This window comes from Coregonus clupeaformis, chromosome 28, assembly GCF_020615455.1.
Source record: "Coregonus clupeaformis isolate EN_2021a chromosome 28, ASM2061545v1, whole genome shotgun sequence".
Lineage (NCBI taxonomy): Eukaryota > Metazoa > Chordata > Actinopteri > Salmoniformes > Salmonidae > Coregonus > Coregonus clupeaformis.
In genome coordinates, this window is record NC_059219.1 from 22,273,020 (window position 1) to 22,290,385 (window position 17,366).

The window sequence follows — 17,366 nt, forward strand, 5'->3', positions numbered from 1 at the left end:
ATGGCTCTGGTGAAGGTATCTCTCGCCAGAGAAGCCAGGCCTGGAGTAGCAGCTGTAGGGGTCAGGGCGCCTCTCCTTTCTCCAGCTCCGGGTGTGGCCAGGTTCGCTGCTTCTCCCTCTGGAGGAAGAGGAGGAGACAGCAAGAGGGACACTGGCCTTCTGAGGGGCCTCCATGTTGGGCTCCCACACGTCCACAAGCACGTAAGACTGGATGTCCTTCAGCTCCAGGCAGTCTTTGGCAGACTGGTCCCTTGGTCTAGAGAGGACGGAGGGAGGACATCCAGGCTACAGGCATCTCGCCACACCTGAAGACCCAGATGACCTCCTCTCGTTCTTCACAACGTGGACAGATGTGAGCAGCAAGCCAGGGCGAAGCTGGATGTTTTCTGTGTTTTCAAAATATGACAGACTAAAACTATTGGGCAAAATATATATTTTTAAATATTGACTTACATTTTTTACAGACAAACTTGACTTTTTAATGTAAAAAAGCGCGGTTTGTGTTATGAAGTTTAGGGTGTCTTTTTTTAGGTTTAGGGTGTCACATTTGAGCGTTCTGTTTGGTTCTGTTTCCCGGGATATACACTGTCAAAATTCTAGAATATCACAGGACTTTATTTGTGATGTTATCGCCACATCTTTCTATTTTCAGCAGAAATATAATTGTTGCGTCAGCGTTTCTAGGTGTAACAATGAATGAAGATTATGATACTTTAGCCTACAGCAGGTAGTCTAGAGGTTAGAAGCGTTGGGCCAATAACCGAAAGGTTGCTGGTTGAAATCCCCGAGCCGACTAGGTGAGACATTTGTCGATGTGCCCTTGAGCAAAGCACTTAACCCTATTTGCTCCAGGGTCGCCGTCAATAATGGCTGATCCTTGGCTCTGACCCCACTCTCCAAGGGTGTCTCATGAGGAGTTGGGATATGCAAAAAAATACATTTCCAATTCGCACTTGTACATGTGTAAAATAGGAGAACTGTAATCACCCACCTAATTACCTTATCTTGATTATTATTAGATTGCCAGTATTAGGCCTATAATGTAATGCAGTTAAGTTGTTTGTGCTTTCAAATAATATTCCTTTCATCATTAATCATTATGTGTGCTACAACTTTGAGTTACCCAATGGCCATTCATGCTAATGCAGTGTAGCCTATAGGACAGGGTTGTTCTGCTCTGTAAAAAGTATGTGTGAGAAGTGTGTGTAGTTTGGTTTGTGTTGACTCGCTTACCCTCAATAAGGAGAGTGAGCTAATACTCTTTGGGGGGACATGGGAAGGGAATACCACTCTCTAGCCACACGCACGCACACACACAACATATTTGGTAACACATTCTATGAAGTACACATTCTATAACAAGCTTTATAATGTGTTATGACACTAACTATAAGCATCCATAATTCTCATGTGGTTATATTAATAATATTAAATATTATATTATAATACACTGCTTTAACCTCCTTAGGCACAATAATATTCCTTCACCTCACTATGGTACTAAGGCATATTAATATGGATATATAATATGGAAACGGTGTTGTAATAAGATTTCTGTTGATCCCAACTCTGGCCCGGCTGTGTCTAACAAGGTCACAATGTGTTTCCAGCAGAGTGCTCTGCCTTGCGCCCAGGGCAACCATGCTCCATCTGGGAATACCCAGTTTCACTCTCTCCCATGCTAACTGGGGCACCTGACTGTAAACTGTTGCCCATGTTTTGAGATGGAGCAAATCTGTCAGCTGCTCCTATGGCTGGTTGGAAAGAGGAAACAAAAAAACTATGAGAAACTATGAGCCTTTTTTTATGGTGTTGATGTTTTCTCCTTTTTACCAAATGGACTTGCACATCGTGTAAGCCTGGAGTGTTTGTGTGTGTGTGAGAGTGAATGCTATCTCCACTCCGGCTTAATGGCAATGAACACACTCCATTTTCCTGCCTGTTTAAATGTGAATGTCTGTGTTTCCCAGAGCCGTGATGACAGGAGAGACTGGGAGATCCAGTCTTAGCCCACAGCGAGGTTAGGGCATGGATGAGAGGAGAGATGGGCAGATCCTGTCTTAGCCCATAGCGAGATTAGGGCAGTGATTAGTGATGAGACTGGGAGATCCAGTCTTAGCCCACAGCAAGGTTAGGCTAGTTTTCACAGCCTGCTTGTCTTCTTGTCTTTATACCAGTGTGTGTTTATGTTAGTTTGTTTGTGTGTGTGTGTGTGTGTGTGTGTGTGTGTGTGTGTGTGTGTGTGTGTGTGTGTGTGTGTGTGTGTGTGTGTGTGTGTGTGTGTTTGTGGGAAGAGGAGAGATTCTGGAGAGAGTTGTTGGAGACAGGGCCCTGCGTGTGTGTGTGTGTTTGTTTGTGCATCCATGAATGTTCATAGACTGTACGTCCCGAATTACAGTGCATTCGAAAAGTATTCAGACCCCTTCACTTCTTTCACATGTTGTTACGTTACAGACTTACATTTTCCTCATCAATCTACACACAATACCCCATAATGAGAAAGCAAAAACAGGTTTTTAGAAATGTTTGCTAATTTATATACAGTACCAGTCAAAGGTTTGGACACACCTACTCATTCCAGGGTCTTTCTTTATTTTTACTATTTTCTACATTGTAGAATAATAGTGAAGACATCACAACTATGAAATAACACATATGGAAACATGTAGTAACCAAAAAAGTGTTAAACAAATCAAAATATATGTTATATTTGAGATTCTTCAAATAGCCACCCTTTGCCTTGATGACAGCTTTGCACACTCTTGGGATTCTCTCAACCAGCTTCACCTGGAATGCTTTTCCAACAGTCTTGAAGGAGCTCCCACATATGCTGAGCACATGTTGGCTGCTTTTCCTTCACTCTGCAGTCCGACTCATCCCAAACCATCTCAATTGGGTTGAGGTCGAGGGATTGTGGAGGCCAGGTCATCTGATGCAGCACTCCATCACTCTCCTTCTTGGTAAAATAGCCCTTACACAGCCTGGAGGTGTGTTGGGTCATTGTCCTGTTGAAAAACAAAAATGATAATCCCACTAAACCCAAACCAGATGGGATGGCGTATCACTGCAGAATGCTGTGGCAGCCATGCTGGTTAAGTGTGCCTTGAATTCTAAATAAATCACAGACAGTGTCACCAGCAAAGCACCCAACACCATAACACCTCCTCCTCCATGATTTACGATGGGAAATACACATGCAGAGATAATCCGTTCACTCACACCACGTCTCACAAAGCCACAGCGGATGGAACCAAAAATGCCATCCAATTGGCTCAAACGCATTAAGAAGGAAATACATTTTAAAAAGTAACTTTTAAGAAGGCACACCTGTTAATTGAAATGCATTCCAGGTGACTACCTCATGAAGCTGGTTGAGAGAATGCGAAGAGTGTGCAAAGCTGTCATCAAGGCAAATGGTGGCTATTGAAACTATCTCAAATATTGGTTACTACATGATTCCATGTGTGTCATTTCATAGTTTTGATGCCTTTAGTATTATTTTACAATGTAAAAAATTGTAAAAATAAAGACAAACCCTTGAATGGGTAGGTGTGTCCAAACTTTAGACTGGTAGTGTATATAAAAATAAAAATAAAACACACCTTATTTACGTAAGTATTCAGACCCTTTGCTATGAGACTTGAAATTGAGCTCAGGTGCATCCTGTTTCTATTGATCATCCTTGAGATGTTTCTACAACTTGATTGGAGTCCACCTGTGGTAAATTAATTTGATTGGACATGATTTTGAAAGGCACACACCTGTCTATATAAGTTCCCACAGTTGACAGTGCATGTCAGAGCCAAAACCAAGCCATGAGGTCAAAGGAATTGTCCATAGAGCTCAGAGACAGGATTGTGTCGAGGCACAGATCTGGGGAAGGGTACCAAAAAATGTCTGCAGCATTGAAGGTCCCCAAGAACACAGTGGCCTCCATCATTCTTAAATGGAAGTTTGGAACCACCAAGACACTTCCTAGAGCTGGCCGCCCGGCCAAACTGAGCAATCAGGGGAGAAGGGCCTTGGTCAGGGAGGTGACCAAGAACCCGATGGTCACTCTGACAGAGCTCCAGAGTTCCTCTGTGGCGATAGGAGAACCTTCCAGAAGGACAACCATCTCTGCAGCACTCCACCAATTAGGCCTTTATGGTAGAGTGGCCAGACGGAAGCTACTCCTCAGTAAAAGGCACGTTACAGGCTGCTTGGAGTTTGCCAAAAGGCACCTAAAGGACTCAGACCATGAGAAACAAGATTCTCTGGTCTGATGAAACCAAGATTGAACTCTTTGGCCTGAATGCCAAGCGTCACGTCTGGAGGAAACCTGGCACCATCCCTACGGTGAAGCATGGGGGTGGCAACATCATGCTGTGGGAATGTTTTTCAGCAGCAGGGACTGGGAGACTAGTCAGGATCGAGGGAAAGATGAACAGAGCAAAGTACAGAGAGATCCTTGATGAAAACCTGTTCCAGAGCGCTCAGGACCTCAGACTGGGGCGAAGGTTCACCTTCCAACAGGACAACGACCTTAAGCACACAGCCAAGACAACGAAGGAGTGGCTTCGGGACAAGTCTCTGAATGTCCTTGAGTGGCCCAGCCAGAGCCCGGCCTTGAACCTGATCGAACATCTCAGAAGAGACTTGAAAATAGCTGTGCAGCGACGCTTCCCATCCAACCTGACAGAGCTTGAGAGGATCTGCAGAGAAGAATGGGAGAAACTTCCCAAATACAGGTGTGCCAAGCTTGTAGCGTCATACCCAAGAAGACTCGAGGCTGTAATCGCTGCCAAAAGTGCTTCAACAACGTACTGAATAAAGGGTCTGAATACTTATGTAAATATGATTTTTCAGTTTTTCATGTTTTTGCTTTGTCATTATCGGGTATTGTGTGTAGATTAATGAGGGAAAAAACTGTGGAAAAAGTCAAGGGGTCTGAAGACTTTCCAAATGCACTGTACCTCCTGATGATGGTAGCATGGCATTCATAGCATCTCCCATAGGATAGCACACAGCAGAAACCTCCACTACTTGCGGCACAGTGGTGGGAGCAATAGCTATATGTGTTGCTAGTTTATGCAATTCTACTTATGCAATTTGTAATAATGCTGGGTATACTCTCTTCCTTTCACTCAGTAGTGTTCTCTCTCTCTCTCTGGTCCTCTGAAAGCCTGCCTTATATAACGTCTGCTGCAGTGTTGCACAGGGATGCACAGCAGCTCAGTCACACTCACTCACAGTAGTCAGGTTCACTGATTCACCATCTGATCCTCTCACTCAACCCATAGAGAGAAAACCCACAGGGCAGAGGATACCAGCGTTCTGGTAAAGATGAAAAATCCTTAAAAGTCTACTTTGAACTTTGTAGTCTTTCCTGAAACATTCAGTGATTGGCTAGTAAGGACCATCTATTAAAAACCCCTCAACAGGCAACATTAAACAAATAAAGATGAGGTTTGACTGTTAAGAATATTTCACTTTTCTCTGTTGTTTTGTTTATAGCTTGAAACATTTTCATCTAGCCTATTTCATGTGATGCGATCCAGTGGACTTGGTTGCCTAGCAACCACTCCGCCTCGAGTCGTGTGATGCTCTGAGTTCGTCGCAGTTCCATTTTTATAACGAGAGGCCTGCTTGTTGTGAGTCATTGTGTATTACGGACTGTTACTCAGTTTGTTACTTCATGGCCTTTGTGCTCAGAATGACAACGTCAAAGCTGAGAGCACGTAATGAATAGTTACATCTGTTGAGAATAATCAGCACTGACAAATAGCCTACTACGGTTCCATTTGATGCCATTCTGATAGTCATGAATGTTAAGGGTTCTTGCAACACAAAGCTTTCAAAGGCATTGTAGATATAAAAAAATGCTGCTTGCAGAATGACACATACCATAAACCTGTACATATCTTCCCCTGTAGTGTTTCATGTTCCTCTGGAGGTACACTGCAGCTGTGAGAACCCACAAGAGTCCTCCCTCATCCGTCTCTCCCCCAGTACCTTTCCTCAGTGCAGCGAAGGGTTAAATCAATCACGTCATAAGTTCATTGTGTATTCATGACATGCAATCTGTGCTCTCTCACTCAGGTTCGATGGCTGGATGAAACTAGCTGTGTTCATTGATCACAGCCGACGGACCAACAGCAGGTAAGGGCAGGGTTAAACCGTTTTAATCTGTAAGGAGAGAGCGATAGAGGAATGATAGAAGGAGAGGAATTAATCGGACAGCAGAATGTAGTAATTTACTAATGAGGTCTGCATAGTTAACACAGCAAGAAAGGAGAATCGGAGGGAGAGAGAGAATGTGTGTGTGTGTGAGAGAGAGAGAGAGAGATGGAGGGAGGAGTGAACGACAGACGGGAAATGAATCACAAGCTGCAGGAGAATAGGTTGTCAGTGTCCAGAGCTCCAAGGTCTGACTCTCATTAAAGGTAAATACTGTGTGTGTGTGTGTGTGTGTGTCTCTATATTTACCTGATATTTGCACTTACAGGTACGTGTGCTAGATGGTGAGAGGAATGCCTTTGATTTGATCTGTGTGGTTAAAGAAGCAGAAAGAGCAGATAGAGGGAAAGAGAGAGGGAGAGGGAGAGCGAGAGATGGGATGCAAAAGCATGGGCATCAAACGTGCTTGATACCCAGACCGAGACGGGAGTGAAGCCAGCAGAGGGACCAACCGTGCAAATGAGATAAATAATTGGTCAGTGGTAGAGAGAGAGAGAGACAAGGACAGGAGGGGGTTATAAAATAACAGCACAAGTAAAAAGAAGAAAGGAGTGCAGTATCAAAACAAAAGAAGGTTGAGAGAGAGAGAGAGAGAGAGAGAGCTGTAGCGTTTGTCTCTCTGTTGCATGCATCTCAGTCTGCGGTCCCTCGCTCAGTTTTTATCTTTGTTCTCCAGTGTCCGTGCATCTCTCTCACCTCTAGGATGGAGGGGCTGCTGCGGCTGGCTCTACCCGGAGCGTGAGGAGCCTTCCTGGGCTTCGTCTGCGTCATCCTCTCCGCTGTCTCTCTCTGCCCTGGTCCCCCTCTACTTATCCATCACTCGACCTCTGCAGTACAAGACAGCATCCGGACCCACACAACACCTCCCCCCTAATCCCCCACACTGAGTCGCCAGGGCAACCATGGATGGACTGCGCCTGCCACCGGTCATCGAGGAGGTCATGGACCCTGCAGGTTTGTGTGTGTGTGTGTGTGTGTGTGTGTGTGTGTTTGTGTGCTTTTCACACAATTATTTGTGTGTTGTTTATATGCCTATGTGTGTGCATTGCATACCAATGACTCCATGGATGTGTACACAAAATGTTGTGTTTGTGAGTGTGTGAGCCATAAAGGCTCTACCATTGTGTGTGTGTGTCTGTGTGTGTGTTTGTGTTAGCCAGACAGCGAGGCCTGTGTTTACCAGAACAGACGGATTAACAGAGAGATCCAGGCAGGCTTTGTCTCAGAGGGAGGGAGAGACAGCCTGCCAGCCTGCCATAGTGACACTATTCAGGGACGTCATCCAGGAGAGACTGTAAGCTAGCTGGATCACAGAGCTCTGTAAATATTACATTCATAAACTTTAAATATTATTCAAATATTGGATTTACACATCCGAATATAAATGCTGATGCTGGGTAAATAGTCAATCATCAGAACAATGGGAATTCTGTACATGTTCTTTCTGCTTTCAGATCCCCAGCGGTTTTCCTGGCATTAAACATCATGTTGTTTTGTTTGTATTGGACATTCAGCCTATTTATTTGTTATGTAACCTATGACCTCTGTGTGAATCCTGTATGATAACTAGCCTATGTACAGTGTATGACTGACCGTTGGTCCACAGTTTGGCCAAGTTTGGCCATTGAGTGGCTTACTACAATCTCTACGCAGAAGCGAGATTCGGAGTGTTGCAATGATGTTTTTCATAGAGATGTGGGAAGCTAAAAAGTGCTATGTTTTTAGCCAGGCTAAAGCCAGCTAGCCAGGCTGCCAACTAGCTACTACTAGCAAGGGAAGGCGACTCTTCCTTGCTTTCACCAAATTAAAATAAAAAAATGGGAGCGGCGAGGATATCATACCAAAAGGTATCCGCTACTCCAAAAATCCCACTCCACTCCACCCACGTACACGCATGCACGGACGCACACACGCACGTAGCTCAACGGAGTGAAGCTTGTAGTAACCTTAATTTAAGCCATGGTCTGATCACATGTGTGGTTCTTTATCTTAATCAGCTAAGACATACTGTATTTGAGGTGAGATAGTGTGAGGTGTGTAGTGGGTGGTTAAAGCAGGTACAATGTTGTAGTTTTAACAGGTGTAGGCAGTGTTAATTTTGGCACTCTTTTTATGTTATTTAGTTTAGTCTTGTAATGTTACCAGGGCTACGTTCAGTTCCAAAACATTCTTGAACGTTGCAGATAGAAATTTCCAAGAATAGAGCTGACGTTATTCCTTATTCAACATGTCAGAGAGGCATGTTTGTTCTACATACAGTAGCATATTTCTATCAGAATTTTCCAAAACGTTACGTCCTGCTGAATGCGCCCCAGGTTGTTAGCTATAGCTGGTGTAGTTGGTGTAGCCTTAACAAATGGTTAACGGTTCAGTCCGTAAGTAGTCTAGTTTTAGAACAGCCCGCAATATGCTTTATGACTGTAAAATGCGGCCCGCCAATGCACGATAGAAAGAAAAAAAGGTAGTGCTGGTATATGGGTGTCACGATCGTCGAAAGGATTGGACCAATACGCAGCGTGGAATGCGAACATACTTTATTATTATATTCACCACACGAACAAAACAACAAAACGATACGTGAAGTCCTTGGTAACAAAACACAAACCATACACGGAACAAGATCCCACAAAACACAACTGCCCAAACGGCTGCCAAAGTATGGTTCCCAATCAGAGACAACAAGCAACAGCTGATTCACGTTGCCTCTGATTGAGAACCACCCCGGCCAACATAGAAACACATGAACTAGACACTGAAACATAGAACACAAAACAATGACTACACACCCTGGCTCAACATATGAGAGTCCCCAGAGCCAGGGCGTGACAGTACCCCCCCCCCCAAAGGCGCGGACTGCGACCGCGCCAACATAAACTCAACAGGGGAGGGGCCGGGTGGGCATTCCTCCTCGGAGGCGGATCCGGCTCCGGGCGTGACCACCACCCTCTAACAACCCCCCCGTAGCGCCCCTGGTCTGGAGCTGGACTGGACATCGGTGGAGCGGATTGCTTAGGCTCCGGTGTGGAGCAGCTGACCGGTACCTGACCAGGCACCGGTGAAACGGGCACGGGCTGTGCCGGACTGACGACGCGCACCACAGGCTTGGTGCGGGGAGCAGGGACGGGCCGAACCGGGCTGACGACGCGCACCATTGGCTTGGTGCGGGGAGCAGGGACGGGCCGAACCGGGCTGACGAAGCGCACCATTGGCTTGGTGCGGGGAGCAGGAATGGGCCGGACCGGGCTGACGAAGCGCACCACTGGCTTGGTGCGGGGAGCAGGAACGGGCCGGACCGGGCTGACGACGCGCACCACTGGCTTGGTGCGGGGAGCAGGAACGGGCCGGACCGGGCTGACGACGCGCACCATTTGCTTGGTGCGGGGAGCCGGAACGGGCCGGACCGGGCTGACGAAGCGCACCACTGGCTTGGTGCGGGGAGCAGGAACAGGCCGGACCGGGCTGGCGACACGCCCCATAGGCTTGGTGCGGGGAGCAGGAACAGGCCGGGCCGGGCTGGCGACGCGCACCATAGGCTTGGTGCGGGGAGCAGGAACAGGCCGGGCCGGGCTGGCGACGCGCACCATAGGCTTGGTGCGGGGAGCAGGAACAGGCCGGGCCGGGCTGGCGACGCGCACCATTGGCTGGGTGCGAGGGGCAGGAACAGGCCGGGCCGGGCTGGCAACGCGCACCATTGGCTTGGTGCGAGGGGCAGGAACAGGCCGGGCCGGGCTGGCGACGCGCATCACAGGCTTGGTGCGAGGGACAGGAACAGGCCGGACCGCACTGGGAACACACACCACTGGCCTTATACGGGGATCAGGAACGGGCCGGACCGGACTGGCAACACACTTCAGTACCTCTCGCCGTGCCTCTACACTTTCCCTCCCTCTAATCACCAATGGCTCCCGTAACCCGGTGGCCTTCTCTCCTCGTCCACAAACTCGCCCCTTATCTGCCTCCAGCATCCCCGTCGTCCATGCCATGTGCCCCCCCCTAAAAATGTATTGGGGTTGCCTCTCGCCTGTCTGACGACGACACTGTTGGCGCTGTACCTCCTCTCTCGCCAAGGCTTTAACCTTTGCCCATGGTCCTCTGCCCTCGAACATGTCCTCCCAGGACCACCATTGGCCCACCTGGGCCATTGCCAACTTCTCCATCTCCTTACCCGGCGTTAGCTCCGAAACACACTGCTTGGTCCAGTATTGGTGGGATCTTCTGTCATGATCGTCGAAAGGATTGGACCAATGCGCAGCGTAGAATGCGAACATACTTTATTATTATATTCACCACACGAACAAAACAACAAAACGATACGTGAAGTCCTTGGTAACAAAACACAAACCATACACGGAACAAGATCCCACAAAACACAACTGCCCAAACGGCTGCCTAAGTATGGTCCCAATCAGAGACAACAAGCAACAGCTGATTCATGTTGCCTCTGATTGAGAACCACCCTGCCAACATAGAAACACATGAACTAGACACTGAAACATAGAACACAAAACAATGACTCTACACACCCTGGCTCAACATATGAGAGTCCCCAGAGCCAGGGCGTGACAATGGGTAATATCTTTTAAATGGTCAAGCCGTTTTCTCTGAGGAGAAGAGGGAAACTTGTCTACGTTGGCTACAGAACCTGGCTATAAAATGCAGTGGGGAAAATGGGAGGATTGAGCGAGACCACACGTTCAAAGACAGCCTACTTTTCTATACTAGAGGGGGAGAAAACATAGCTAGACTGTTGTTTTACTATTAAACTTAATGCTGCTATTGTTTTTAATTTTGTAAATAAGCTTGTTTCTTAACCAGGAAAAGGGTAGCTAACTAGAAGGCTGGTGGTGACTGTTTAGCAAGAGAATCGCCTGCGCGATGTTTATAATTGGAGGCGGAGCCGGAGCCACTCATCGCTTGCTCCTCCGCAGCACACCAGCTAATGTAGGCTGTCTGTTCTGGGTGTGACGCGTCCTTCCCACTGCTGAACAGAACTGCGCTGTGCATCTGTACTGCTAATATTCATTGTTCTTATAACTGAAAAGCTCTCAATCTCACCTAAAAACTTTTGTCCAGTCCATTTAGTAGTCAGATTTTAGTCACAAAGATAACTGAAACGCTATAGTTTAGTTATAGTCTCGTCAATTGCCTCTGAAAAATAGGTGTTTGACAAATGTTTTAGTCACTATTTTTGTTGACACTGGGTTTAGGTGCGACAGAGTTGTAGTTTTAACAGGTACACGTGAGACAGTATTGTAGTTACAGTATGCACAAGTGAGTTTGGGTTAGCCACAGCTGTCTGAGTTGAGTTGCTGTTCAAGATAAATAGAGTTAGCCAAAGCTGCTCTGGCAGCATGGATGGAGCTAGTTAGCTTTTGTAGCTGTGAGTTAGCCTTAGCTGCTCTAGTTGATGGGGTTTGTTAGCTAGTCTGAAGGACTTGAGCTAGGTATATCTAGCTATACCCAGATGAAATAGAGAGTCCTGGGAGTTCTCTCTGTAAAATGCTGTCTCTGAGCAAACCCAAAGTCCCTTGTGATCTTCAGAGCTGCTTTGTGCTGGCTCGGAGTGTGTAGGCCTATGAGTGTGCGTGTGGTTCATTCTCTGTGTGTGTGCTGGTGGCCCAGTTTATTCTGCTGCTGTAATGACTACAGTGTTTCTCCACACTCACTACAAAGTACTGGCAAACACACAGCATCTCTCTCTCTCTCGCTCTCTCTCTCTCCCCCCTCACCTGATTTGACTGGCAAATCACCCAAAGATGTTACTTCCTGCACAGACTGCCTCTAAGGAGTTCGACAGAGAGGTAGAGGAGAAATGATGGAGACACTGTGGGAGAAGGAGGGAGAAGGCCTCCACCCACTGCATCTCAATCTCCTTTGATCTGACTGCGACATTCTAGAACACCCCCTCCATGTTGTGTCAGTGACTCCCATGTCCTTTATCTCTGCTGTGCTGATGTTCCATACGTACATACGCACGCATGTACACACACACACACATACACACACACACACACACAACCACACACACACTCCCTTGATATGCCTTTGAAGAACCACTGACTCCCATAGCTTTTCCTTCCGTCAATACCCACTGGTTTCACCTATCCCTGTCTCTGCCCCCAGCAGTTGCAGCACTCTCTCACCACCCCCAGCAGTTGCACCCCTCCTCTCCCTCTCTTCACATATGCCATGTATAGCATCCACAGAGCCCAGCGCATGCCAACCTCATCCTCCCACCATCACGCCTCCATGGCCCACTAACACGCCACTCTACTGCAGTCTCTCTCCCTGCTTTCTCTCTCTCACACAGGGAGACAGTTGCAGCCATAGTTCTGCCTCTGCATCCACCTATTAGAGCCTGTCTTCTCTCCTCTGTCATCTGTAATTGGATGTGACTGGGGATGAAAAGTTCAGGATCATGACCCATTGCCTGGGTTTACCCTCTCTGTCTCTCTCTCAAAAACGAGGCCTCTTGAGCGTTCCCTTCCTGCCAGTAACCAGTCCTTCCCCCCACGTCCCCCCTTCCCCCGTCCCCCGTCCTCCTCCTGTACTGCCTCAACTCTTCAACCCATCCACACCTAGTACACACAGCTAATCGTAGGACTGTGCGTCTGTAACAGAGGTCACCTAATGGTAAGTTAACAACAAGTACAGTCATGAGAGCTGATTGTCTAGTTACAGTATAACCTTCTTTAAACTCAGTGTTTACTCTGTCTCTCTGGTGTGTGTGGACTGCTGTCTAACAGGATTATTATATGTGTAGCTGAGTACTGAACTCCTACAGTGTCTCTGTATCACGACCTCCTTAAAGGCAATAACTGTCAAACAGTTCATCACTATACCCTCATCTAGTCACTAGAAGTCTGACTGGAACAGGTCTGTAGACTGTGAATTTGCTTCTGCTGCTTTGAGCCAAGTCTGGAAATGGCTTGAGGTCTGTGTATCCTGGCTGGCAATCCCTATGAAATATTCTGTTTCGAATGACAGTTTGTGTCCCAAATGGCACCCTGTTTCCTATGTAGTGCACCACTTTTGACCAAAGCCCTATGGTCTATCCAAAGTAGTGAACTGTCATGAGCACTCTCTCTCCCTGGTAGCAACATTAATTGCATTCAATTATCTTCCACTCTGCTCACCTCCCTCTCTCTACTCAGCCTAACTAGCTCCACCTGCCCTGCTCTGCTCTTGTTACCTGGCCAGCTGCACTGCATTTCCCACTCACCATCCTCACCTTGCCTCACTCTGTTCTAATTACTCTGCCAGCTGAACTGCATTTCCCCACTACCTCTCCCAGTATATCAAGCCCTGGTTTTCAGCCAAGCCCTGTCAGATCGTCTTCAAACCCGGACCAGTAACCTGCCTGTCTGCGCTCTGACTCCTGTTTGTGATACCGATCCTTTCTTGACTGCCTCCTTGTTCTACTGCCCCGTCTATCCCAACCTGCCTTCTGGACCTCGACTACTCTCCGATCTTCAGCCCCTCCGGTAACTCGTTTCTGCCTTCTGTCTCTCACCACGATATTTGCCCAGCCCTGATCTGTACTTCTGCCTGCCATTCATATTGCTGTTGTGTGTGTGTGTTCCCCCAGGTCTCCGACCACCAGATGAGCGTGCCCAGACGTTTCACCACCCTCAGCCCGATACGCCGCTCCATCACTGGGGAACACACACACTAAGCACTTGGACTGGACACCCCCGGACATTTGGTGACCCCCGGAGCACAGGTACCCACAGGAGGACCCTGAAAGACCCCCTGACACCCCTGGGACTCCTCTTCCCGCCTGTAACCTTGAATAAAGAACTCTGTATTTGAACTTGCGCTCTTGGGTCCTCTTCTGTTCGTGACAGAACGATCTGACCATCATGGACCCAGCGCACTCCCCTGACCACGATGGAGGAAGAGCCAGAGAGGACTGCCCTACAGCGACTGGAACGCTCTGAGGGAGACATAAATCGGATGGCTGGCGACATCGCTTCCCTTCTCCAGCTATTCAACCAGCAGCAACAACAGTTCCAACTGCAGCAACAACAGCTAGCCCAAGCCCTGCAACTACTCTCAAGCCCGGCTACTCCACCTGCACCCCCCTGGTCCTTTTGTTCCTGTACCACCGATACTCCTTCATCCCTCCGCTGGAGGTCCCAATGCTGCAGGCCCGGCAGTGCTGCCACCAGATCCCCACGCTCCTGAACCAAGGATTGGGAACCCGGAACGTTTTGATGGCAACCAGAAGCAAGTAAGACCATTCTTGAGCAGCTGCCGAATCCAGTTTGCACTACAGCCCAGGACTTTCTCAACAGAGGGAGCCAAGGTGGGGTATGTCATCACACATCTCACCGGTCGAGCTCGGTTGTGGGGAACGGCGGAATTCGACCGGCAAACCCCAGCCTGTGCCTCCTTCAGTGCCTTTGAGGAGGAGATGTTAAAGGTCTTTGACCTAGGCTCGCCAACAGCCGAAGCGTCACAAGCTCTGCTCACCATCCGTCAGGGCAATCGGACAGTGGCAGACTTCTCCATTGACTTTCGTACCCTGGCCAGTCAAAGCTCGTTTAACCCAGAGGCACTGGTGCAAGCCTTCCTCCATAGCCTGGCGGACTATATCAAGGACGAGCTTGTTTCCCATGACCCGCCCTCAACGCTTGATGCCGCCATTGACCTTGCCGTTCGCATTGACCGCCGTATACAGACCCGGAGGAGGGAGAAGGGCCGTCTCAGTCAACCTGCCATCCGTACTCGGGTCGATACCGCTTCTGTCCAGCCCCTGCCTGTCAAGTCCCATAGCCAACTCAATCAGCCTGAGCCCATGGAGATTGGCCGTGCCTCTCTGACTCCCGAGGAGCGTCGGGCGCCGTCTAAGCTCCAACCTTTGCCTCTACTGTGGTGGCGAGAATCACCGTGTCGCTACTTGTCCGGCAAAAGCCGCAGCTCACCAGGTGTAGGGGAGATCCGGGTGAGCTCAACAAGCCTTCAGTCTCCCTCCATCCGAAAGACCCTGCTTCATCTCCGCCTTCAGCTTTCTGACAAGACTCATACATTGGCCGCCCTTGTGGATTCCGGAGCCGAAGCAAACATCATGGACCCTGAGCTTGCACAGCAACTGGGCGTGAACCATCATCAACTGACACAACCCATTCCTGCACGAGCCCTGGATGGGCATCATCTTGGCACTGTCACTCATATCTCCGCCCCTGTGACAATCCTGCTGTCAGGAAACCACCAGGAGTCCATCCAGTTTCACCTCCTACACTCACCTGGCCAACCACTCATTCTTGGATACCCGTGGCTCCGTCAGCACAACCCCCACATCGACTGGGAGACAGGAACAGTCCGTGAGTGGGGAAGGAGTTGTCACCAGACCTGTTTAAGGGGGGCCACCCTGCCCGTTCACCGGGGAAGGATCTAGCGCTACCTCCGACATATCCAATGTTCCGGCCTGTTACCACAGCCTGAAAGAGGTGTTCAACAAATCCAAGGCGACATCTCTACCCCCCACACAGACCCTATGACTGCGCGATTGATCTCCTGCCTGGCACAGCACCTCCCAAGGGTCGTCTGTATTCACTGTCAGCCCCGGAAAGAAAGGCCATGGAGGACTACATTAATGACTCTCTTGCCTCCGGGATAATTAGACCGTCGTCTTCCCCGCAGGGAGCCGGGATTCTTCTTTGTCGGCAAGAAGGACGGTTCTCTTCGTCCATGCATAGATTACCGGGGTCTGAACGACATCACGGTTAAGAATCGCTACCCACTGCCCTTACTTTCGTCTGCCTTCGAACTGCTGCAGGGAGCCACTGTATTCACTAAGCTGGACCTTCGCAATGCCTACCATCTGGTGCGGATGAGGGAGGGAGACGAATGGAAGACAGCGTTCAACACACCAACCGGCCACTATGAATATCTCGTCATGCCCTTCGGCCTCACCAATGCCCCAGCAGTTTTTCAAGCCCTAGTGAATGATATCCTCAGGGACATGCTAAATACGTTCGTATTTGTGTACCTTGACGATATTTTAATATTCTCAAAGACTCTGTCAGAACACACGCACCACGTCCGGTTGGTCCTGCGCCGCCTGCTGGAGAACTCTCTTTTCGTGAAGGCAGAGAAGTGCGAGTTCCATGCCAAGACCGTTTCATTCCTGGGGTATGTGGTGACCGAGGGCAGCATTCAGATGGATCTCACGAAGGTGTCGGCTGTCACTTCCTGGCCAGTTCCTGAGTCTCGGAAGAAGTTGCAACAGTTCCTGGGCTTTGCCAACTTTTATAGGAGATTCATCAGAAACTATAGCACAGTGGCTGCACCCCTCACGGCGCTAACCAGCACTAAACAACCGTACCAATGGACATCAGCTGCTGATAAGGCCTTCAATATCCTCAAGACATGTTTCACTTCTGCTCCCATCCTCCAGATGCCAGATGCAGCAAGGCAGTTTGTGGTGGAGGTAGATGCTTCGGACGTGGGAGTGGGTGCAGTGCTTTCTCAAAGAGCAGCTGAGGATGGCAAGATGCACCCCTGTGCCTTCTACTCCCGTCGGCTAACCCCTGCCGAATGCAACTACGACATTGGGAACCGCGAGCTGTTGGCTGTCAAGCTCGCCCTTGAAGAATGGCGGCACTGGTTAGAGGGGTCAAAGGAACCATTCGTAGTGTGGACAGACCACAAGAACCTGGAGTATATCCAAACAGCCAGGAGGCTGAACTCCCGTCAACAGCGGTGGTCTCTGTTCTTTACGCGCTTCAATTTCACGCTCTCCTACCGCCCGGGATCTCGCAACATCAAACCTGATGCTCTTTCCCGGATGTTTCAGAAGGACGAGACCACCGCCATGACAGCTCCCATTCTTCCCAGCCACTTGGTCGTAGCGGCCCTCACCTGGGAGATCGAGAAGCAGGTCATGGAGGCTCTTCGGGACCAGCCAGGTCCAAGCACCAGCGCCCCCAACCGTCTGTTTGTTCCAGCAAATCTCAGGTCACCTGTGATTCAGTGGGGGCACGAATCCCGTCTGGCCTGTCATCCCGGCATCACTCGCACCCTTCATCTGGTCCGCCAGCGGTTCTGGTGGCGGGGGATGAGACGGGATGTCCGAGAATTCATCCGAGCTTGTCCCACTTGTAACCGAAACAAGACTCCCAACCAGCCTCCTGCTGGGTTGC

At 49.0% G+C, this 17,366-nt stretch overlaps 1 protein-coding gene across 6 annotated transcripts in view; it reads left to right on the forward strand.

The window, feature by feature from the left end:
• Window positions 1–6,070: 6,070 nt before the first annotated feature.
• LOC121559140 (coiled-coil domain-containing protein 136) overlaps window positions 6,071–17,366 on the forward strand; it is a 43,350-nt gene continuing 32,054 nt past the window's right edge. For 3 of the 6 annotated variants that reach the window (XR_006657571.1, XM_045208754.1, XM_041872455.1), the window contains exons 1-2: window positions 6,071–6,141; window positions 6,896–7,173. Coding sequence is in view for 5 of the 6 variants with exons in the window: in XM_045208754.1 (XP_045064689.1) it covers window positions 7,122–7,173 (52 nt within the window). In the remaining variant the exon portion in view is untranslated. Of the gene's footprint in view, window positions 6,142–6,303; window positions 6,426–6,895; window positions 7,174–17,366 lie in introns of those variants that run through there. The other 3 variants (XM_041872457.1, XM_041872454.2, XM_041872456.2) reach the window with 3 other exon arrangements.